Source organism: Squalius cephalus (genome assembly GCF_949319135.1).
Source record: "Squalius cephalus genome assembly, chromosome: 10".
Classification (NCBI taxonomy): Eukaryota; Metazoa; Chordata; class Actinopteri; order Cypriniformes; family Leuciscidae; genus Squalius; species Squalius cephalus.
This window is the reverse complement of record NC_137131.1, coordinates 7,670,469-7,695,460: the sequence shown is the minus strand read 5'-3', so window position 1 is coordinate 7,695,460 and position 24,992 is coordinate 7,670,469. Positions and strand designations below refer to the sequence as shown.

Below are 24,992 nucleotides of genomic sequence, written 5' to 3'. Positions count from 1 at the left end.
CGAATGTACCCATACTAAATCAGCACATTGAATAATTGAACAACGTTGAATGTGTTAAGAAAATTACCTCAGGATAAGTGGCAAGGCAATGCGAGCCTCCTTTTAAGGTGGGGAAAAAGTAGCGGCATACATTGCAAATTATTCTCTACAGGGAATGTATCTTGACGTCGCCACTGACACTCAGCTCCGTGGCACGAATATAAATTTGGTACCTGTGTATGTTGGGTTTACAATAGTAGAGATTAATACTTCTTCCTCCACGTTTGTCTTTACTCTCTTCCATTTTCATTTTTACTAATCTCTGCATTGCCATGGAAACTTAATGCTGGTCCCCGCGAGACGAGGGGTCAACGTGCCGAGCGCTCGCAGGAAATGTCACAGCCGCTTTAGCTCACAGCTCCACCATTCTTTTGCTATTTTAATACCCAAAAGGAGAAAAACACCATTGTACACAGTTGGTTGTCTGAAACGCCTGCTCTTTGAGCTCGGCTAGGTGTCCAGATGCTTCTGTCAATCATTTCTTATCACTCCCATTATATCTGAATTGCCAAGCCCTTTGGACACCCATGGAGTGAGCGACACCCGCATTATTAAACCCAAGAGCTGTCTCTGACTGACAAACCAAATAATGCCTGTCGTGAAGACTAAGATAAAAGCCACGGGTGAATTCTGTGTGAGCCAATTTCAGGGGTCTTGTAAATATGCCCCAAATTTGGAGCACATCGGAGATGTTGAGCTCATGGCACATTGGATTTACTTCACTTCATATTTTTGCCTTTATGTATCAGTGTATTCCGAACAAATCGATGTCTTTCTCCGTATTGCTGATTTATACCGAACTTAATCAATCAGGCCTGCATTATAAATTCAACTATACCACATTAACAGTAAGTCAGACCAGATAGATGCTGTAATTCGTAAAACTTTGACACGGTTATGTGAGTGTCAGATGCGGCGGTAATGAATGTTATGTCTTAAGAACCATTGACTCGTATACACTAAAAAAAAATCAATATCAATTACCTGGCTATTGGAAAAGTGTCAGAAGACAACATTTCCATGTCCCATTTTTCCCCTCTCCTATCCAACAAGTGATTGCTCTGTTGTTCTAGTGATAACAGCGAAACTCATTGAAAGGCTCTTTTTTTTTTTCTTGTGGCAGTAATTGCCGACTAACCTTGAGGTTGAGGAGTCGAAAGCAAAGGTACGCTCATCAAGGTGGCTTCCCGTAAACAGATCTCTTGACAGAGCGTGATCCGAAATGACCTGTTTCTGCCTCCCTCGGTTTATTTATCCAACTGACAAGGTCGTCAGTTTATCAAACGCTCTTCCCAGCAGAAGGCCTACTGAGATATGGACACATGATCCATCTCAGTAACGCCAGGAGCTCTCTTACACCTCTCTTTACGGTATTAGCCCTCAACATAGATCAGCCCTTCACGTTTGGGTCAAGCCTTGTGCCCCATTTGGAGGATAAAACGACCTACCTGGTCCTTCTGTAGACGCTGCCTTGCCCTGCTACATAACCCTCCCTCTGGGTCCTCGGTTAATGTTTTTAAAAACATCACTGATGGAACACAACCTCCAGGTAGGTGAGAGGGGGCCAGTTAGTGCAGGAGAGTTGCAACCCGCTTAAATGTGCTGTCCTGGGTCATATCTGGGAGCTTGTTCAAATATGAAACATTATTTATGAGCTTTTGCCTTTAAACTTGAGCTCCATTCACACTGTTAGCAATTCAAACGCTGCGGGTTGTCGAGTCTCTACTGTTGGTCACTATTCAACTTTGCCTGGTTGATAGTCGCCGCATCACACTGCTGCTTGTTTGCATCAGTTCAACTCTTCTGAATTTTTTATTGGGAATGCCAGTGTTCACTTTAACTCATGTTGCTGCCAATTGAAAAATTAATGACTTTGCTTTGTCTGCAAATCGCTATCAGTATGAAAGCTTCTTTACAGGAAACTGGAGAGAGATGAAGAAAACGGCAGGTGGGAGAAGGAAGCAATGTGATCAGGACTTAAGACAATCCAGACTTTAACCTGTTACTGGATATTCTCTTAGAGCATTTATAGCAGAAGCAGTATTTTCTTTATTTTTTTAAAAAACTTTTCTATATCTTTTTATTGCATTTTAGACTACATATTTATTTATGTTTTATACATAAATATGTGCATATGTACGGAGCCCTTAAAGGGACATTAAGAAAAATATGAGATGGGAGGAAAAATTTGGCATTGCTTTTGCGTTCTCTCGCAAATGTTTTCCTTTCGCTCGCAAAGAACACAAAAGTTTTTCGAGCGAACGCAACGTTTCTCATGGGAATGCTAACATTTTGCGAGCGATCGCAAAATTTCTCGGGGGAACGCAAAACATTTGTGAGAGAACACAAAAGCATTGACATTATTTTCCCTCCCATCTTATAGTTTTTCCACCACCATGTTCCCTTAGGGCAGGGTTCACCAATCTCGGTCCTGGAGGGCCGCTGTCCTGCAGAGTTTAGCTCCAACCCCAATTAAACACACCTGAACCAGCTAATCAAGGTCTCACTAGGCATACTAGAAACTTTCAGTTGGAGCTGGTTGGAGCTAAATTCTGCAGGACAGCGGCCCTCCAGGACCGAGATTGGTGAACCCTGCCTTAGGGGCTTCGGACATATGGGTTTTTTAGTGACTCTTTTTGCAGGTTATATCAGGACAACAGTGGGTGTTTCACTAGAGAATCGGATTGACATTTTCAAAACACTGATTCATTTTTAGTTTATTCTAATTTATCCAGTTTATTGTTGTTCATCTAGCATTTAAAATTATGGATGGATGGATGGATGGAATTCAGCATAATTTTCGTTGGTTACTGATTGTTTTATTTGCAGAAACAGAGATGAACACTTGCTTACTTTGCAGGTTATAATATATATAACAATATAAAAGCAATATATATATATATATATATGCTTTTATATTATATTATATATTCTATACTAGAGTACTTGATTTATTACTGATTGAATAGTCATGATTTCCTCAGTGGTGAATGAAATATTATTTTTAACAGAAAAATGAATTCATCCCTTTTGTATATCAAATTGTATATCTTAAAACATTTTTATTTCACCTTGCACCACTGTTCTATTTGACCTAGCGTTAAGTGGATGAAATTCTGAAGAGCGAGTTTAAGAGCTTGTTGAAGTTTATTAAGTGATGTGCTCAGACTGAAAATGCCTCAGCAAAGTCAACAGAATTTTTATTATTCCACTCATGCTTCCATTTCCGGAGCAAATGTTTTGAAATGAAAAAGAATATACTAACAGATATTAAGGTCATGTTCCTCCACTCATTACAAGATTTTCAGAATTATGCCTTTTGTCCCATTCTTACATTCACAACAGCAAAAAAAATAATAATAAAAAGTGACACAGGAGAGGTGCGTTAACCAATTCATCAGTGATTTAAGCCAATTCACAAAGGTTTCTGGCGAAGACTTTTTGCCAGACAACAGCCAGAAGAGGCATCAAGCATTTAGCACATGCTGTCCAGTTTATGATTTCCAGAGGAAAGCTCCTACAGGATGAATCTTATTAATGCCCTCCTATCTGTCTTCCCCCGCAAAACATAAAAGTACATAATAGCTCTAGTTGTCTTCGTACCAACTCTAAGCACACTTCTGGGGAGATTTGAGAATTCCCTGCAACATATAGTGCCTCTATTTAAGCTGCTCAGCAGAGCTGTGTCATACAGGCTTGTATCCTGCTAGAAGATTTACAGCTGTCCTTATTAGCTGTTACGAACAGGAGATGAGGAGACCGGCACTCAGGTTCATCTTGCTGGTGAATTATTGATAGATTTTCATCCACTCAGACTGGATGGAGGGACTGCTGTGCCTGTCCAAGAATAGATGTGCTCTCCAAGTATGTTCAAGACCACAAACTACCTCACCAACCTTAGGAGTCTCCTCTGTTTGAATCCATCAGTGTCAGAATGAGTCCATCAGGTTTGCTGACTCTGCTGAAGGGTCAGCTTATGAATTTTAACGCTGGTTTATACTGGTATACTTGCTGGTGGATCAGCATAGCCGAATGTTGCTGGTTTAACTAGTAAAAAAGCCAGTATCTCATGATAATGACCAGCCAGAGGAAAATTTTATTTCAATTTCTAAACTTCCATAGGAGAAACAAAACTGGAAACAAAACTGAATAGCAAAGCTCATATTTGATCATTTGATGATAAATGTTTGAGTTAATATTGAGATCTCTGATTGCTGTTATCCTGGCAAACATAAGCACAATTTGAGATATTTTTGAGGACTCTTCTGCAATTTTACAGGAACCATGTAATATTCGTTTCAGGAACACTTTATTTTGATGGTCTGCCAACAGATATTCCACTGACTAAGGAACTTTGCAACTACATGTCAACTTATTTTACCAACCCAACCCCTAACACCTTAACAGTCTACTACATTCTACTAGTGAGAGCTAGTTGACATGTAGTTGCAAAGTTACTAATAGTTAGTAGAATGTCTAAAGTGTAACCGTATTTTCTTGTGATAAAATTCTGAGAAATAGGAGATTTATCCCGGAATGGCTGTCTAGGAGAAACAATTGAGATGTTGTTTTTCATTTCTGGTACGGCCTCACTTTATTTTCTGACACCAGAATCTGAAATCTATGCACATCCTCCATATGTCAAAGTATTTTTCCTTGTATACCTGAATGAACTGTCTAAAGGTGGGAAGAGACACGGAGAGTAATATTATAAGGAGAATGGAAAACAAATATATATATCATAACTCATAAAGCATCACCAACAGCTGGAGAGCTGCACAAAAGCAGGTCATTCCTTGATCTAGATAAGACAATGTGCTGGCCTATTTGTTGGCAGTCTCTGGAGGTAGGGTGCATAACAGAGAAGCGAGGAAAAAATTCACCACTTTTACTGATAAACTGTATTTTACCTGCTTTGTTGTGACCTGCAAATGTGGGACCTTCCTGTCTGTGAAAATATATGCAATGCCATTCAAAAGTTTGTGGTTGGTAAGAAAATAAATTAAAACTTGAAGGATGCAGTAAGTTGATGAAAAGTAACGTAATGTTTACGTGAACATTACATATTGTTCTATTTCAAATAAATGCTGTTCTTTAAAATTTTCTATTCATTAAAGAATCCTGAAAAAATATATATATCATGTGTTTTCCACAAAAATATTAAGCAGCAAATGTTTTTTTAACATTAACAACTACAGCATATTTCTGATTTCTGAAGGATCATATGACACTGAAGATTGGAGTAATGATGCTGGAAATTCAGCTTTGCCATCTCAGGAATGAATTAGTATTAAAATTGAAAAAAAGTTATATTAAATTGTAATAATATTTCACAATACTATTTTACTGTATTTTGAGCAGGAAGCTTCTTTTAAAATCATTAAACAATTCTTACAACTGAACTTTTGAGCAGTATATTCAGTTTATTCATAAAAATAAATGAATGAGATGAATGCTTCACCATATGAAGTTCTCAGATTGCCACAATAAAAAATTACAGTACTTTAGGGATTGTTGGTCAAATTTTCCACTAAGGTAAAAGATGTGTGAAAGACACTGAAGGCTTTCCACTAGACTGTTGGAACATGGTGGCAGGGATTTTCTCTGGCACTGAGGTCAAGCACTGATGTTCAATTCATCCCAAAGGTGTTCAGTGGAGTTCATGTCTGGGCTTTGTGCAGTCTAGTTAAGTTCTTCACACTCAGTAAACACATTTTACTGCTGCCATCCTATGACATTGCCACATGGAAAATCACTCTGAAAATGCTAGTCTAAGAAGATTGCACGAGTGTATGTTTGATTTTATGCTCGTGCTAGTAATAGATGAAGCTGAAATAGCCTAAAATATGTGTTTGTACCTTTTATGCATGTTTACAGAAAACATATCTCACCATTGTGTGTTTTATGACATCTTTTTCTGTATTTCTCTCTTTTACCGTGTGTTCACCAAATTATCATTACATTTGACACACTTCAGCTGTGTTAATTAGAAATATATTATTTATTGGGGTCTTCCTAGAGTCATTAATGAAATCCACAGTTTGTGGAAATGGATTTTTTATATTCAATGCTTTGTCCACACCAATTAAACATCTCTTTCCCCAAGCTATCACTGGGTTTCAAAATAGTACCATCTATAATATGGCACCATGTTGTTTTTGTCTCTCTCCCTTTTTTTTTTTTTTTTTTTGCAAAACTTGCTTATGGCTCACTCCTTCTTGAGCGTTGTGGCTAGAATAATTAGAATGACATCATGAGTTAATGAAGCCCTCCCTATTTTTATCCTTCATCCTCAAGGTCTCCACATCATGTTTAATCTTTGAGGATGTGTTTTTAAGACCCTTTTATGTGTGTGTGCTCTACAAGGTTTAAAGATAATTTCATATTTGAATTTTTGAACAGATTTTTCCATTGTCCTACATAAAAACAGATGTCGGATGTTAAAATAGACATCGGTTTGATTCTGGTTCAAGGATCCGTTTTTAAGTATAAAAGCGAATATATTATTTTAAATGGCAAATGGAAGATATCCTAGCAGCATTGAAAACTTGTCCAAATACTCATTCCAACTATTTTTTTTTTTTCCCGAGAAAAACAAAACAAACAAACACAGAATTTCAGCACCACTCTTATTCCTCTTAAAAACATGTTGACAGCAGTTGTTGAAGGTGGGGGTTTGAGATCTGACAAGACAAAAGATTCATAGTGAGGTGCAAAGGCTGAAAAACCTTCAAAACTGTCCAGAAATTGCACTCTTTTTCCTGAAATGGTCTCTGTAAAAATGTCTAGATCGTCTTGCATCACACACTTGCAATCTCTCCAGAAGTCTCAAGTCTTAAATAGCTACAAAACCTGTCATTGTACTTTTATCCTGTCAAAAAATAAATTGCTTTTGTTGATTGCTGGCTTAAAGTCACAGAAGCACTCTGAAGTAATATTATCATGTGTGTGTATGTTTGCCTTGCAGAATTGCTATATTGGAGAGTGGAAGCCTTCGGATATCCAACGCCACCAAATCGGACGCTGGCACGTACACGTGTGTCGCCCGTAACCAGTTTGGCGAAGCAAGCAGCTCAGGGAACCTGCTTGTTAAAGGTATTTGCTTGAATTCAGTTATTTTGGAGTCTTTGAGGATAATATAGCCTCTTCTGACATGTATTTAATGAATTATTAATGGATTAAACTTTTAAAAATAAAGATTCCACTAGGGGGTTTTCACAGCGATGCCATACCTGGTAGTTATAGGAACTAGCCACCAAGGTGATCGGAGAACTACATTTTCCCCTAGGGCCATTTTCCTGGTTGCATTCGTACCGCCAAAAGGAACTTTTAAGTGACGTAAGCCGTAACTTACGCCCTGCGCTCTGGTTGTGACGAGAATACTTTTTGTGCGCAAAAACAAACAAAAATAACGACTTTATTTCACTTTTCATTTCCTTCTTTCCTTCTTACTTTTCAAAGACCCGAGGCCCAGAGAGAAGGAAATGAAAAGTGGAATAAAGTCGTTATTTTTGTTTGTTTTTGCGCACAAAAAGTATTCTCGTCGCTTTATAAACTTAAGATCGAGCCACTGGAGTCACTTGGACTATATTAACGATGTCTTTAATACATTTTCTGGGCCAGCAAGTTTCAGTCCCTTAGAAGCCTATGGAGGAGTTAGACAACTCTCAGATTTAATCAAAAATATCTTAATTTGTGTTCCGAAGATGAACGAATGTCTTACGCGGTTGGAACAACATGTTCATTTTTTCATTTGTTCGAATGTTCGAATTTTCATTTTTGGGTGAACTATCCCTTTAAGAATCTAAACAACCTTTTTTTCACCACAAGGTTCTCTGTACAATGGAAAGGTTCCATGGATGTTAAAGGTTCTTTAAGGAACCATGAATGGCAATAAAGAATCTCTATTTTAACCGTGTACAGTACATTCTGCATCATACATCCACCCAAGTCGCATTACAACGTCTTTTCGGTGTGCTTATCTGTATTATGTCTAAGTAGAATATACCTTCCAAAGCTATCTGATCTTAGCCAAGGGGAATCCTTTTATTTCCTAATGAGATGAAGGAGTGTAGTGTCAGAACACCAGCACGGGGAACCCGGAGGGACCCAGATCACACTTGTTGAGTCACTGGAGCAGTGAGTTATTATGCTGTATTAAATATGAATGAGAGGTGGGTGTGCGGTGCCGAGAATGTTCACTTAGGAGTGTTCTAAGGCTGGGTGGATTTTCAGGATGTAAGCACAACTCAGTGGAGGTCTCCATACCCTCTGCAACGTGTGTGTTTTACCTCCCTCATCGCTCTGTTCCTTTCTCTTTCTCTTGAGCAATATTTGGGCAGATTCGTTTTCTAAACAGCATGTAAGTTATGATTTAATAACACGGGACACCTCTGATTTCATGTACAGATTCAGTTGGAATTGGGATCTCTTTATGTTTTTATCAACAGATTTTTATTGAGAATGCTTTTGAAATTCCAAACTGGATGAATTTAAGAAAATTATTAAATTGATTTGAAATTCAAAAACATTCATTGCAAATTCCAATTCCAATTCCGCTTCTTGTGTAGTTTGGCTAATTCAGTTCCAACATATTCATTTAAAAGTTTTGCAAAACCCTGAAGATAAGAGTGTCTTCTGTCTGCATGTGGCTGTTTACAGAAGGTATACCCATTAAAACCAACTGAAATAAAGATGTAATTAATTATAACATTATATAATAATAAATCGGCTGTTTTAATTCCAGAGATTCTCCTTTTTGATTTAATCCTCTTTTTAATAGGATGCCAGCAGTACTTGAACCACCAACTGTTATTTGACCAAAAAAGTTGGCAAAAATTCATAATGAAGGTGAACCAGGCAGCACGACTACAAATTTAGCTTTAGTTACAGTATTTGGCGAAGGTCAAAATAAATGAGAAGCACTGTAAAAAATAACATACCAAAATCACAGACATTCCTCTTAGAGGTCGACAAAGGTAGCTGAAGAACAGTGGGTAATTTGTTTTGAGGCATAAAATCACACTGTAAAACAATTTTACCTAAACTCCTCAGGGAAAATTAAGTCTGTCTGAATTGGGATTTTCTTTCATATTCGTAGCTTTTTATAGTCATAATTTAAGCTATCGTATAGCAGCTTTGGCCGCCACCCCACAACCCACTAGTATTGTGGCAGATCATACACAAAATTGCTTTAAATATATTTTAGTTTTACATTTCAGGCTTGCTGAAATAAAACCATCTTTAACCAGCCTTTTTCAGCACGGCTATCAAAAGCTGTGGGTTTCCAGCTATTTTATAGAAAGTCTTTTAAGTGTCCTTAACAAACATTCAGGAGCCTCATTTTAATGTAATCCTGCGAGAAGCAAAACTACATGTCTATAAAAAGCTCTGTATTTATCGCCTCACTCAGGTTCTTTTAGAAGTGAATAATTTCTCAAACTGCAGAGTTTCTTGTGCCTTAAGTGTGAGGTTTTAGTCTACTTCATTAACCTTTGTCAGGCATTGAAACCCTAAATCATTGCATGTCAAGGGGAGATCCATCAAAAACTCAATAAATATTGAGTCCCCTTCATTTTATATTCGTATGTATTATGTTATCAACTTATTGACATAACACAGGGGGAACGTGGGTTGAGTAAATGGGATTTATAGATAGATGGACTGGGGCAGAGAACCTTAAACACGATTGATAGATAGATGCAATGAGGCCAGGCACTTTTCACTTGCCAAAGATGTCAAAAGAAGTGATACGCCACTGGCAGCTATATGTCAACGTCCATTTTCTTTCCATTAGTATGTCAGAAGGGCGTACACATGCTGCATCAGCAAAATAACATCCATAATTATACCATACAGTCAAAACTACTGTAGACACTGTTAGAGCCAAGCTAAAGCCTTATGTTCTGCAAAAAAACACAACCACAGTATAGTATTCATAACACATATGATTGATATTGAATCAGTCAACATACTGAATGGATATCTTCTAAAATGTCAGTTATTTTATGTGAATACAACTTTATATATATTTGATTGTTTACATGAAAATTAAGATTAATTAAATGTTTAATGCCTTTATATTTATTTTAAGCTTGTTTACCTGCTTGGACATTTAAGCTACTTCATTCCATTCTGAAATGGAAACATATATACTAAAGTAATATGAAACTAATAAAATATTAAGTCATGGAAATGTACATAGTGAACTTTTTTTCCTCAAATATTTTCTCTAGATATTGGTTTTCACTGTAAAGAAAATCAGTTATTTCAGGTCCAGCTAGTGTTTTTTAAAAGGTTTTACATTGTATATGTTGTCCATACATTGATGTTGTACGAATAAGTATCTGCTCAAATAAAAAACATGTGTACTTTTGAACATCTGCGAATAGTAATGAGATCACATAGTCCACACTTGACGTGTTTGTTCTTGATTTAAAGTTTAATGCAGTTTCCTCCCCCCCAAAAAAACAGTCCGACATAAAAACAAATCTGTTGTGACTGAGCGTGTTGTCATGTTTACTTAAAGGTTCAATCCATTTTTTTGTCTTTCTTCTCGGAGGTCTTCAGACACCAGCTCCACGGTTTTCTAATAAAGCACCTTGGAGGCAGTTCTCCTTTTAGTGGTTGCTATAGTGATCGCTTTGATTGTTTCATTTGCCCTTTTTTAAGATGCAAATGCAAATGTCTTTTGCATGAGTCACATCATTATTCTTTAACATGGCTGATTCCTCTATATTTAGAGATGATCCATAAGGCTGCCTGGTGTAAATTGTGTCCATAGGAGAACAAATGTCTATCTATCTATGTCTCTATCTCTCTATCTATCTAATAAAATGAGAACCTGCTGATGCAGATGATACCGGTTCTGCCATTTAACATCTATTAACATAATCACAAATTCAATTATATCATTATATGCAATCATAATCAGTGTTGTGGGTAAACGCATGAGTAACGTAAGTTGCGTAATCAGATTACCGGTACTTGTTTATATATGTTGGTAACACTTTATTTTGATTAACACTCTAATGTATGAAGGTAAATCAGTAGCAAAACTCGAGAGCACGTAGATGTGAATTTGAGAACTTGTACAATAAATATTCGTACTTGTACATGAACATTTACACTCACAGCTCAAATGTGAAAACCTGTAAAATAAAAATCTGAAGTTGAATGTTGAAATTTGCACTCGCAGACAATAGTCACAAACCTGTATTCTGAATCTGAAGCTGCAGACAAGTAGACACAAATGTGTAAAATGCCATTCACAGAAATACAACGACAGACACAAACTTGTAATATATATTTTGCGTTTAATCTTACATTCACATTCGCGGTACAACCTCAATTAGGCACTTGCAACTTCTCAAATCTGTCACTGCAAGTTCAAATTTCGCGCCTTGACTTTTGCTACTCTTTTCACGATATATCAGGTGCAAAACTAACTTGTGCACTTGAAACTCAGAGGCGGTGAGAGAGAAAGGGGGGCGGGAGGAGGGGGGGGGGGGGGTCAAAGGAGCCGTTTTATTGGTTGGCACCTAGCCAATGAAATGGGACTTCGATGATGTCACGAAACCCACGTGCACTGAAACGCTATTAGACTGATATTAAAAGAAATAAACAATATTATCAAACTCAGTAAACACCATGCTAATAATGCATACTACAGAAAAGCAGATGAGCACAGAATATGACGAAAGAAAGCAAATGTGTGTTCATTGCAAATAAACTTGCTGCCTGTGTTTTATTAATAATGCAACGAATTATGTTTTTTGTTATTGTTTTTTTTGAATATATATAACTGTTGATCCATTAAGCCTCATTAAGCGTTTTCTTGGTTTTCTATGGGAAGAAAACGTACAATTGTTGCGTTCATATTCTGTGCTCAATTGCTTTTCTGTGTGCTTTGTTTGTATGGTGTTTCCTGAGTTTGGTCTTTTAATACCACTGTCTCAATTAAACGCGTTGTGTTCATATTCTGTGCTCATCTGCTTTTCTGTAGTATGCATTATTAGCATGGTGTTTACTGAGTTTGATAATATTGTTTATTTCTTTTAATATCAGTCTAATAGCGTTTCAGTGCACGTGGGTTTCGTGACATCATCGAAGTCCCATTTCATTGGCTCGGTGCCAACCAATAAAACGGCTCCTTTGACCCCCCCTCCTCCCGCCCCCCTTTCTCTCTCACCGCCTCTGAGTTTCAAGTGCACAAGTTAGTTTTGCACCTGATATATCGCGAAAAGAGTAGCAAAAGTCAAGGCGCGAAATTTGAATTTGCAGTGACAGATTTGAGAAGTTGCAAGTGCCTAATTGAGGTTGTACCGCGAATGTGAATGTAAGATTAAACGCAAAATATATATTACAAGTTTGTGTCTGTCGTTGTATTTCTGTGAATGGCATTTTACACATTTGTGTCTACTTGTCTGCAGCTTCAGATTCAGAATACAGGTTTGTGACTATTGTCTGCGAGTGCAAATTTCAACATTCAACTTCAGATTTTTATTTTACAGGTTTTCACATTTGAGCTGTGAGTGTAAATGTTCATGTACAAGTACGAATATTTATTGTACAAGTTCTCAAGTTCACATCTACGTGCTCTCGAGTTTTGCTACTGATTTACCTTCATACTAATGAGACCTAGTAGACATGTAGGTGCAAAGTTACTTATAGTCAACAGAATGTGTTAAAGCCAAGGGACCATCAAAATAAAGTGAAACCAATATGTTAAATAATACAAATATACTTTATGTCATAGAATGAACAATAATCTTACTTTATTAACGATCCAATTCATCCATTCTAATGAGATGACTTTAGATAAAAAGCACAATCGTGTTTCTTAAGAGTGATAAACTTTCTTCTCTTCTTCTCTCTTCTCTCACTTTTGGTGTGAAGGGCCTTTACCTTTACCAAAAAATAGAACTTGTTATCTTGTTATTAAAAAACAAGCAAGCAAGCCCAGCCCAGGTGAGACAAAGTAATGCAAAAGTAACGCAACACTTTACTTTCCATAAAAAGTAACCAAGTAGACAATTAGTTGCTTTTTAGGGAGAAACGCAATATTGTAATGCATTACTTTTAAAAGTAACATTCCCCAACACTGATCATAATTAATTACAATTATGGTAGAACAAAACACCCTGGTACAAAAATGCCTATTGTCTATAATAAATCAGATATTTGTTAATGAAGGCAAATTGTTTGTTTTCTCTGCCAGTTACTTGTAAAATCTTCATTTGTCTGTGTTCCCATCGGCTGGTTAATAATTTAAAAATGCATTACTTGCATTATAGATGATATATATAAGCAGGAGAGAGATGGATGACTGGATGAGTATCTTATAAGTCTTTTATGTTGAGTCTCCGCTCCGTGCTTTTCATTGAAAGACTATTTTTGTTCACCAGTGCGAGTGTTGTACATTCGCACGGTTTTTCACTTTCTAACACTGACATATTTAATTAATCAAGAGTGGAATTCTTTAATCTGAAGATATTTAATTTAAGAATGAAACTCCACAGATCATTTCACACCGTAAAGGTTGAAAAGCAGGCTCATAATTATTATTATCCGTCTCTAAAAACAGAATTATCTCTTGAAAGGATGTTTTATTTCTCATTTGCAGGACTCGGATTTCACACTAAAGTAATAACGGCTCTTTCAACTCAAACTGAAGTCAAAAAAGAGTCTAACGGGATTGTGATTGGTCCTCAGCCTGCCTCATTACTTCGAGTCACTGTCTGCCCTGTGCGTGCTGTTTGTTCGCCGCGTCGTCTCGCACCTTTTATTCCATTATTTCTCTTCATTAACGCATTCCTCAAACATGTCCGCTCTGTCATTATTGATGACATTTATCCAGACACTTTGTAATGCGTCTGAGGATGGGGAGCGGCCCATTAAATTGGTTATCAATCAGCCTGAGGAGAAGGATGCATCTTTTTTCTATCTGGATGAATTGCACGATTATCTTCAGATTTATATTTCAGAGAGAGTGTCACGGGCGTCTATCTGACACCCACCCTGAGCGTTTACTCTCGATTGCGTGGGCCGTGTGCGTCGCTGCATCCTTGCTGACGTACAAATGTTCCCCTATATGATCTAGCACCTAACTGTCACTATTAATAAGGCACTGAGACTAAGACAGGGGCATTTACATTTGCAATTTCATTTAGGAGTGGAAACCTGGTTTGCCTGTGTACATCAGCGTCTGCCGCAACCCTTATGGGAGATGACAGTGGTTTATTTAAATTGACTGTGGTGATATGAGGGCTGAAAAATACCTGTCACATTAGATTCCCACTGGATAAGTTGCATGTAAACCCTCCCAGCAAACAGCGGTTGGAAACGGAGCATTGTGTCAGCCCTGCTGATGTCCCAATCATCAGAACGCTGAGAGGATATTACCTAGATTAATTAGTCTTAATTAGAAATTAGTTTTGCTGGACAGAGATTAACTGAGGATCAGATCATGTGTTTGGATGTTGGACAATGATATCAGAGTTGGTGAGAGATCATTTTCATAATGAGTTGTCTTCACTGTTGCATGCAACGTACACAATTATCGCATATGTCGCTTAAAGTTGCAGTGCACACATTAAAACATAATCAAAAAATAAATAGGATGTTTAACCGCTTTCATACATAAAACTGTGGTTGAATTTATTTCCACTTGTGCTGTTACTACTTAGGCCTATTTTTTATTATATATATAAAATAAAATAAAAATATATATATATGTATGTTTGTTTTATATTATATTATATTTTTATAATTAAAAATAATTATTCATTATAATTACAACTTCTTTCTTTCAGTGGTGTTCAGTTGTTTCATTGTCAGCTAGTACTGTTTTTTTCTGTGTTGTTACTCATTTGACGATTAAACTTTTATTTTGACTAAAGTTTAATTTGTTATTAAATGCTTTTATATTTGATGGAATTTTACCCAATGCTCTTCTGAAAAAGGACTAAAGCTATCACAGATTGCGCACATATCCAAGAGGCTCTATTTCAATTATTACTTTGTGATGTTTTCGACCCGACTTGTCTGAGTACGAGCTTCAAAAAAGGGGGATTGCAAGATCCGCAAGGTTATCGCGGAGGGTGGAAACTCAATTGGGAGAGGTTGCAGTGGTCAGGCTTTTTGTCAGCTTTCTTTTGGTGCGATTTTGCCGAGGTATTGGAGTGAAGATAAGGAGCCTTGGTCATTTCGAGTGCTTTTAGAGTGTGCATGAGGAGAGGAAAAAAAGACATGGAGAATGGGGGCAGATATATAACCGATTTTAGTATGGTATAGATTTTTTTTTGTTGGTGAAAATCTTAAGAATCATGTCAAGTACACTTTTTTGTAGCCGCCTGGTAATCATGTGAATGAAGCTCATGACTTTTCCTGATCCCATTCTTTCTTTTCTCTCCATTGTTCTCTATAAATAAAAATGCGTATCTATATTTCACTGTAAAAACACAAGTTCCTGTTCAATTTAGAAGTTAATTCATATGCATTACTATGGACAGGCAGTTGTCTCTCTAGTGATGTAGTTTAGGTTTTGTCCTATTTTGTGTCTTTTGAGTTTTGTTATTCCTTCTGTGGAACAGTGTTTTGATGGCGGCTTAGAGTTTCATAAAACACACTGAATGACTGAAACGTTTATTTCTAGTTGCTTTATCTACTTTTACTCAACGTCAGTGCTGCATGACAATGTTTTCTCAAAGTTTTGAGTTTGCTTCAGTGCATTTTTTATTACAGATGAAAAACAAGTTGAACATACTTTCTACTTCAAAATTGTTTAATATAATTGCATATTTTTTATTCCGAATTACGAATTTGACAGAATTTGACCCACTCTTGCTGAGGGAATTTATGTATATTGTCTTTCCTGATGTAATTACATTAATTTATTCATTTTCAGAGATTCTTGTATACACGCTGTAAAAAAAAAAAAATTAATGAAGTAAGTTTGTTCTGCCTTAAAATCTTAAGTTTAGTCAACTCAAATATCCAAGTTGTCACTTACTACAATTTCACATTTCAAGTTGACTAAACTCAGCATAAATACTTACTATTTTAAGTAAAAAAAAAACATTTTTTGCAGTGCATTGCTATCATAAAATACATATAGAAAATCTTATTTAAAATAAATGACAAAGTCACAGGTGTTATTTGCTAATAGTTTGACCTTGTTTGAGTTTGATTTCTTGACACGATCAGCAGGAGCCTGTCGCACAGATCTGCACATTGGCTTTGCTCAATTGGTTTTTGTGCCAAATCATTGTGAGCCTCCCAGAACACTTGACCTGTATGAGACTGCAATATTCAAGTAGAAATATTAGAGAAGAATCACGTGTAGTCTGGCTCTACTATACTTCCACAGACCATTTAAACTTGCTTGGTCATTGTGTAGCAGGGTTTTTCCGTTCCCGTCACCTTCTTTCTGTCGCTATGAAGCAGGATATTAGCAAAATGGATGGGGCTGCATTAATTCAAAAGTGTGAACACTTTTGAGGTCATTGACGTTTCTGTGATGGGATCGGTCTGAAAGCTTCCACGGATTGCCGCTGTTAATCTATAGGGTCTCGTCTTCTCTCGACAGCTTTAATGACAGACAGTAACAGTAACAAGGTATTATGCAAGAAGGATATCACTCAGATTACGCCGACGAGAGCTTGAGGGCGTCAGGTCTTTTAAACGAGGTTATCTATGCAATCTGTCACAAATGATGATGGAGCGGGGTAATAAGAGGCATTTTCTCCAGTTCTACAACCTCGACTGTAAGACAGCAGTGTCAGCTTTGCCTTGAATTAATTTTCAGGTTTCACCTAAGAGATTTTTCTACCACCGTTCAGAGCTCTGGTCTGAAGTGCAAATTTGCGGATCAGCGCGACCGCACATTCCCTCTACACCCTCAGTGAGGCGCGATTCATTCATTACAACTACAATAGGTATTAATAGCTTCTCGTTGGCTTACAGTGGTAATTCTTCACTTGTTCAGTTTGGTCTGATGCTTGTTTAAATATAGACCATAGAGGAATCCGCCTTGTTTGGAGACCCCAAGCCACTTCCATAGTGAAGAACAAAGGGAGCCATGGGACATCCGTCTACTATGAGAGATGGCAAACAATAACATGGGAGCATTACACGGAGAACAGGATGAAAGTGGTGAAGGTATCGGGGATGAAGTAAAGGTACATTACTCAACCAATCCTCCAACAAGTGCTGTTCCTACAGGAGAAGAGCGAGTAACATGCTCTTTTCTGGGCTTCAAGGCGCTGCTGTTGAATTCTGAATTGAATTGCCAGGCTAAGAGCTGACAGAATACCAGGCAGTGCCGTATTGTCATCCCATTGTGTGAATCTGACAGACAGTCGGAGAGGGATCTCATCCAAACAATAAAAGAAGCAAGCCTCATCCGACGGCCCCTCATTGTGTTCCGCACAAAACCCATAGTAACGCACCTGTTAGCTTTGCCTTTCCAGTTTGATAGCAGTCGAAATGGGAAAGGTTGTTTCATGTGTCGGAGACCTGTAATTCCAGAATCGAATCCTCACACATAGATTGGAAGCTTGTGCCGTCTGCTTTCAGCATACATTTGCACTCTTCTGGGGTATCATTCACCGTGCTTAATTTTGTCTGATGGACATTTCAGGGAAACACACACAGCGCCCTCATGAGGCTCAAAAGCGTCCTGCAGCGGATTTTTGCTCTCATGCACCTGTTCTACACAAGGCTGCACTCTGAAAGTGGAGGAGCAGGCGTGCTTGTCGTGTTCACTTGTGAAATGGCGCCAGTCTGTGTGTGAGCTAAACTGACTTGGAAAGAAAGTGAGCTGGGCACAGGCCCTGCCGGGACTGGTGGCGTGTTATCTGTTTTTCAGAGTAGTGCATTCTGGGACATTTGGGGCTTAGCAAAGATCAGACAGTGACACATGGTGGAGCTCATGGATCGTTTTATTCGGTTATTCACCTCTTCGTCCACCCTAGATACTGCCCTGTTAGTTGTTAGCCATCTGTCGTGGAGCTCTGTGCACTGGACATTTGAACAACATTCAAAGATAACTTATCTGTTGTAATATATTTTAAAATGTAATTTATTCCTTTTATGAAAAAGTTGAATTTTCAGCATCATTAATCCAGTCTTCAGTGTCACATGATCCTTGAGAAATCAATGTTGATTTGCTGCTCAAGAAACATTTCTGATTATCATCAATGCTGAAAACACTAGTGCTGCTTAATATTTTTGTGGAAACATGATACTTTTTTAAGGATTCTTTGATGAATTAAAGGTAAAAAAAAGCACTTCTTTGAAATAGAAATCTTTTGTAACATTATAAATGTCTTTACTGTCACTTTTGACCAATTTAATGCATCCTTGCTGAATAAAAGTCAAGAATTTTCAAAACGTTAATGCTTGTTTTATTTCCACAATGGTACTTTTTGAATTTTATTTATGTGTAACCATTGATATATATTGTTTTCCAGAGCCAACGATCATTACAACTGCTCCCAACACGCTGGATGTGACCGTTGGCGAGAGCATCATTCTTCCCTGCCAGGTTTCCTACGACTCCTCGCTGGAGCTCAAGTTCACATGGTTCTTCAACGAGCAGCTCATCCACTTCGGCAGCCATGGAGGATACTTTGAAAAAGTTGGCGGAGTAAGAACAAACAATTAAAAATACCATTCAGTAGTTTATTTATTTATATCACAGCCAAAAGTTTCTGATACAACTGGGATTACCAAGATAAAGTGTATAGTTTATGTCTGGTCCTGTGATCTCAACATGGCAGCCACCAGTAGCTGCCACCATTTAAAAAAAAATAGCATGTAATATGTTGCTGTTTTCTATTAAGCATATATTTTAATCATAAATTTAAATATAGCAAATAAATGTATCATAAATCACTGAGTCAGAATACAGCATAATCATGCTTACTACTTTTAGTACAGGCGTTGCATGCCTGTGCAGGCTTAGGCAGCTAATAGGTTTTGGAACAGAGCCATAGTTTTTGAATATATTTTTAAATACTTGTTTTTCCTTTCTTAAAAAAAAAATATTAAGAACTAACGCTGTGTCTACTAGCTGGACACTTCACATACATATATGCAAATGTATTTAAGCTATAAGTGGTAACATATTGTTCTTTAGATATTCATACCGAGTACTTTCAACTGAATTGCTGGGAAAAAAAATCACATTAATTCTTTCATTAAATTCCACAGTTTTGAGTTTGTGAATTTATGATAAGAGATTTTCCCATTATATGTGCAGGCACTGACAACCCATTCTGTATTAATCTACAGTATAATTAAGCTTCCCACTCAGTGTGAATTGCAGCACTTGTACAGTCACATGCGTTTCTTTCATTAAAAGTTCATGATATTTTTTTCCCCTCTCCTTTTGGGGGTGAGGGCCTGATCGCTTTTCTTGCCATCTAGTTCATCATGTCATCCATAGAGGTGGCCCGTCTCCAAAGAAACAAGCAATGGAGAACTTTCTAGATGGAAGTGCTCTATTTTAAGAGCAAAAACTGCCACTCTAATATTATTTTACCTGATTACTATGATTTATTATGAGTGATGTATCTTAATAGCAGCACTTTGAGTGAAGAATGTGGGGAAAGTATATACCCTTGATAAGGACAAATAGCAAAGTTAAGCTCGATTACTGTAGCAGTCAGATGTGTGCCCCCCACCACCCCAATAGCAAAGTTATTAATTCTACACAACCGAAATTTGCTTTAAAGGGTCATGAACTGCATTTCTATATATATATATATATATATAATGTTATCAAGATTTTTACATCAAAAGGCATCCTAACTTAGAAGTAATAAGCTATTTTCTCTCCTGTTTTTGACCCTCTCTTTCGAACACTCCGTTTTGATAGCATTCAAGACTTTGACCCACTGCAATGATCGGGTAACAGTTTTGCATATTAAAATAATTTTCAACGTCCCCACCATTACATATGTGAAATTGTTTTGATAACTTCTGATGTTGGCTTAGATCAAAACAATAACAAAAATAGCGTTCTCTATGTGCTTTCTTCCATATCCGGGAAAGCTTCCGCATTAAAGGGGGGGTGAAATGCTATTTCATGCATACTGAGTTTTTTACACTGGTAAAGAGTTGGATTCCCATGCTAAACATGGACAAAGTTTCAAAAACTAAGTTGTACGTTTGAAGGAGTATTTTTGTTCCAAAAATACTCCTTCCGGTTTGTCACAAGTTTCGGAAAGTTTTTTTCGAGTATGGCTCTGTCTTACGTAAGATAGAGCGGAATTTCCTTATATGGGTCCTAAGGGCACTTCTCCGGGAGGACGCGGGCGCGCGCGCAACCGTAGACCAGAGCAAGAGAGCGAAAGCAGTTCGCCATCAAAGCGCCCTGCCCGGCTTTTGGGAAGTCAATGTCACCAAAGAAGTGTGTTTTTGGTTGCCAGGGCAAGACAACCCTGCACAGATTCCCAAAGAACCCAGCGTTAAGGAACCCGTGGCAGTTTGTTTTCCTGAGCATAAACGGAGTTGTGTAAGATTGTTGTTTCGACGATGATTGTTTTATAAACAAAGCCCAGATCGTCGGATTTGCAGATCGTCTAATGCTTAAGGATCGAGCAGTCACAATGATAAAGGTTCGCGGTCGTGCGTTGGAACGGTGAGTAAAACTGTTGAACAAATGTCTGTGTGTTGTTGTTAGCTTGGCGGGTAAGCACAGCTAAGCTTCGCCCACACGGCCCGCCCCCAGCCGCTCGTTTTTTTCCGGAAAGACTCGGTACACCCTATCTTTCAATTAAAAATATAATAAAACAAAAGACTTTTTGGAGATATGAAGGATGCAATATTACTCTATAGGTACTCAAGATTAATTGAGTGAAAATGAGCATTTCACCCCCCCTTTAACTCCATAAATGCGGAAGCAAAGGAAAGAACAGCAAATCACAACTATTCAATTTGATTGCGATGCTACAGTATAAATACAAGCGAATGGTGTCTTGACGTGATCTGACTGGAACTTCGTTAAAGGGATAGTTCACTTTGAAATTAAATTTTGGTATGTTTTAGCTTACCTCAAGGGCATCCAAGATGTAGGTGTCTTTGTTTCCGCAGTAGTTTCAATTTTGATATTTTTAGGTCAAACCGTTCTTGTCTGTCAGTCATATAATGCAGGTCTATGGTCACCACCTCAAAGAGCATGCACAGAGAAGTCCAAATTAAACAATTCCCCATCGTAAGTACACATTGATAGCCTAAGACACGAAACGAGCGGTTTGTGTGAGAAAACGAACAGTATTTATATCGTTTTTATCTCTACACAACCACGTCCAAGTGATCTGAGGGCGTTCTGGCTTAGTCTGCGCAAGCGCCGGAAAGTGTACAAGAGGTAAAAACGATATAAATACTGTTCGTTTTCTTACACAAACCGCTCGTTTCGTGTCTTAGGCCATCAATGTGTACTTACGATGGGGAATGGTTTAATTTGGACTTCTCTGTGCGTGCTCTTTGAGGTGGTGACCATAGACCTGCATTATATGACTGACAGACAAGAACGGTTTGACCTAAAAATATCAAAATTGAAACTACTGTGGAAACAAAGACACCTACATCTTGGATGCCCTTGAGGTAAGCTAAAACATACCAAAATTTAATTTCAAAGTGAACTATCCCTTTAAAAATAAAGTTCATCCACACTTTTTAATGTTATAGTATCACAAGGAAGGCAATGCAAAGACTGTTTTTCCACAACTTGGCACTTCAAACCATCTTGTAATCCTCTATCATTTTGTTTGCTTCTGTTTCGTTTTTACTATTATATGACATGTACGAATCGGTGGGCGGGGCTAAAGAGGCCATGATGTAGAAGTAGGCGTTGATCTTTTTCTGTAGAGGTGGTCTTTCGTCACACTATGATGTAGTAATGTGACAAACTGAAACAAGTCATTTTCTGAGCTTGGTTTCAATCAAAGCTGTCTTTTTGACTAACAAGGAACTTTTGAGTTCTGAAACTATTGAAACTGATATTTTTATAGTACAATGACTTCTTATACAGTGTGTCAAAAGATCAAGAAAATTTGATTTCTCAATTCATGACCCCTTTAAGTTAATTAAATTGTTCTAAGTACTCACAGAGACAGGTACCAAATTAGCCATATTTTTTATTCACAATATACTCTGGTCCAATTGGTAGCCATTTCTGAGCAAAAACTGCTCATCTAGACAAAAATTGTTTTTGTATGACCTACATATTTGCATGTCATTTAAGGCAACAATAGGCCATGATGCAAAAAAATTACTTTTTAAATAATGTCCTTGTAGTCATAGTTTGTCTACGGCTGTACAGAAAGCTGAAAAAAAAAAGTCATCAGAATTTTTGTTCATCCAAAAGTTATACTGATAAATATCAAATATATGTACTATAATGTAATTTAAAACAAGCATTATTTAAGATGTGCAAATACAACTGAATAATAAAATTTGTTTAATTTCCCTACCCAATCTGTTACTCCTTACCATATCTTTGATCTTTCTTTTTTAGCAGCACTCAGCAGGTGACATCATGATCCGAAACATTCAGCTGAGGCATGCTGGGAAGTACACGTGTGCCGTACAGACCAAGGTGGACAGCAGCTCCATTGCAACTGACCTGATTGTCAGAGGTGAAAATGCTGTGAAACATAAATAACACTTGCATGTGGTTATCATATCTTATATACATAAATAAGACATAATCTACTTTTGCACACTCTGGCTATTGAATATTAAATATTCATCAACTAACTAGATACAGTGTTACAGACTGTTAAACAAGCCAGTGACGCATTGTAAATGTTTACCAAATGGAGGAAAGATGTGCTGGTTTTCCTGCTACAGCAAAAAATTACCCATAAAAAATGAGACATAATCTAATTAGAGCTTTTAAGTCAGTAAAAACATGTAGCTCAGACTTAACCAGCTGCATTGCTGTGCTTTAGGGGGCCGTCTATGTGCAGCCTACAAGCGTGACATCATTGTGTGTGTGTGTGTGTGTGTGTGTGTGTGTGTGTGTGTGTGTGTGTGTGTGTGTGTGTGTGTGTGTGTTCTGGTTTGCATGGCTGTCTTCTGTCTCAGGTCCCCCTGGCCCCCCTACCAGCATCCATGTGGAAGAAATCACAGATACCACTGCCACTCTCTCCTGGAGGCCTGGTCCCGATAATCACAGTCCAATTACTGCCTACACCATCCAGGCTAGAACCCCTTTCTCCCTCGGCTGGCAAGCTGTTAGCACAGGTGGGGCTTCTAACCAGCCTTCACTGATCAAAACATTTTCTGCATAGTTTCCTATTTCGTCCCCCTGCTTTTTTCTCTCCTATTACGTACTGAGATTTTCATCATGTGTTTTTTTTTTTATGCTTGTTAATGCTTATTTTAGACCTTGCCAAAATGATTGGTTTTACCACATGTAGTTGTGCTTTCTCTGTAGCTTGAACAGCGATCCAAAAGGAGATGTTTTGCTCTTTTCCACACAATGACAGTAAAATGTAAAATGACACACACACACACACACAGTCTGGTTCGCTATCTTTGTGGGGACTCTCCATAGACGTAATGGTTTTATACTGTCCAAACGGTAAATTCTGTCCCCTTACACTAACCCTACCCCTAAGCCTACCCATCACACAAAACTTTCTGCATTTTTACTTTTTAAAAAAAAACTCATTCTGTATGATTTATAAGCTTGTGTGCCCATGGGGACCTCAATTTAGATCCCCACAGTGACATGGGTCCTCATGAGTCTGTGTGCATTCAGGTTTAAGTCCCCACCGGGATAGAAAAACATGTACACACACACACATACACTGAACTACTGTTCAATTGTTTGTGGTTGGTAAGATTTTTTAATGTTTTTAAAGAAGTCTATTATGCTCACCAAGGCTGCATTTATTTGATCAAATATGTTTGCTTCGCTGTAATATTGTGAAATGTTTTAATATTTTAAAATAATTGTAAAATAACTTTCTATTTTAAAATATACTTTAAAAAAACTTCTTCTTTAAATAACTTCTGATCAATTTAATGCATCCTTGCTGAATAAAAGTATTAATTTCTTTCAAAGAATCGTACTGACCCCAAAAACATTGAATGGCAGTATAGAGAGATATAGGGCACTTACCTTGACAAAATATAAAACTGTGGTGCCAGGAAAAGAACCACAAAGATGAAAAGAACAATCTGAATTGAACATTTTAATGTTATGACTGTCTTCACACACACACAAATGAAGCTTTACAACAGAGAATTTACTTATTTTTGAATTTCAGATAGATAGATAGATGTATAATTGCAACTATAGGGTGTTATTTTTATCTCAGCTTTCACAGCACCTGTCGATAAGCCCGCTTTTGGATCTTACCTACGGAGCCTATTATCTCACCGAGCCGAAGAGACCCGCGCTGTGCATCTTGTTTGTGTGAGCGAGCAGGGGGCCGTGCAGGCTCACGAGGGGGCTCGTCTCACAGTATGTGTGTGTTCTGTTTTGTTCCAGTGCCGGAGGTGGTGGGGGGCACACATCTGACTGCTACAGTAATCGAGCTTAACCCCTGGGTGGAGTATGAGTTCAGAGTTTTGGCAGGCAACGCAGTGGGCACAGGAGAGCCCAGCAAACCCTCGAAGAAAGCCAGGACGAAAGAAACAGGTGAGTGCTTCAGACACGTTAGTCTGCATGTGGCTCTTTCAATTAGCATCATGTGGTGTGAGTCACTATCTTCCGTAACGCGTTGATTGCGTTGAAGGAGGACCAAAGCCATATCTAAGACTTCTGACTTTAGCCAGTAAGCAAACACCCTTGCAAAATGCTACAAAACCCCATAGCAATATGCTGCAATGCTTGAGCATCCTGACGGCTCATTTTGCATGCAAACACCACTTACGTTCCTTCAGAAAATGTTCAAATGTAATTATGCATGCAGTTTTATGGGCTAGTATAA

The 24,992-nt window shown here is 37.8% G+C and overlaps 1 protein-coding gene across 3 annotated transcripts in view; it reads left to right on the top strand.

Annotated features, from left to right (window-relative positions):
- Nucleotides 1-24,992, top strand: part of cntn4 (contactin 4) — a 156,552-nt gene that overhangs the window by 119,955 nt on the left and 11,605 nt on the right. For 2 of the 3 annotated variants that reach the window (XM_079883995.1, XM_079883996.1), the window contains exons 12-16: nucleotides 7,007-7,134; nucleotides 18,513-18,688; nucleotides 22,565-22,685; nucleotides 23,137-23,295; nucleotides 24,551-24,700. In XM_079883995.1, coding sequence (XP_079740121.1) covers nucleotides 7,007-7,134; nucleotides 18,513-18,688; nucleotides 22,565-22,685; nucleotides 23,137-23,295; nucleotides 24,551-24,700 — 734 coding nt within the window. The remainder of the gene's footprint in view (nucleotides 1-7,006; nucleotides 7,135-18,512; nucleotides 18,689-22,564; nucleotides 22,686-23,136; nucleotides 23,296-24,550; nucleotides 24,701-24,992) is intronic. The other variant, XM_079883997.1, reaches the window with a different exon arrangement.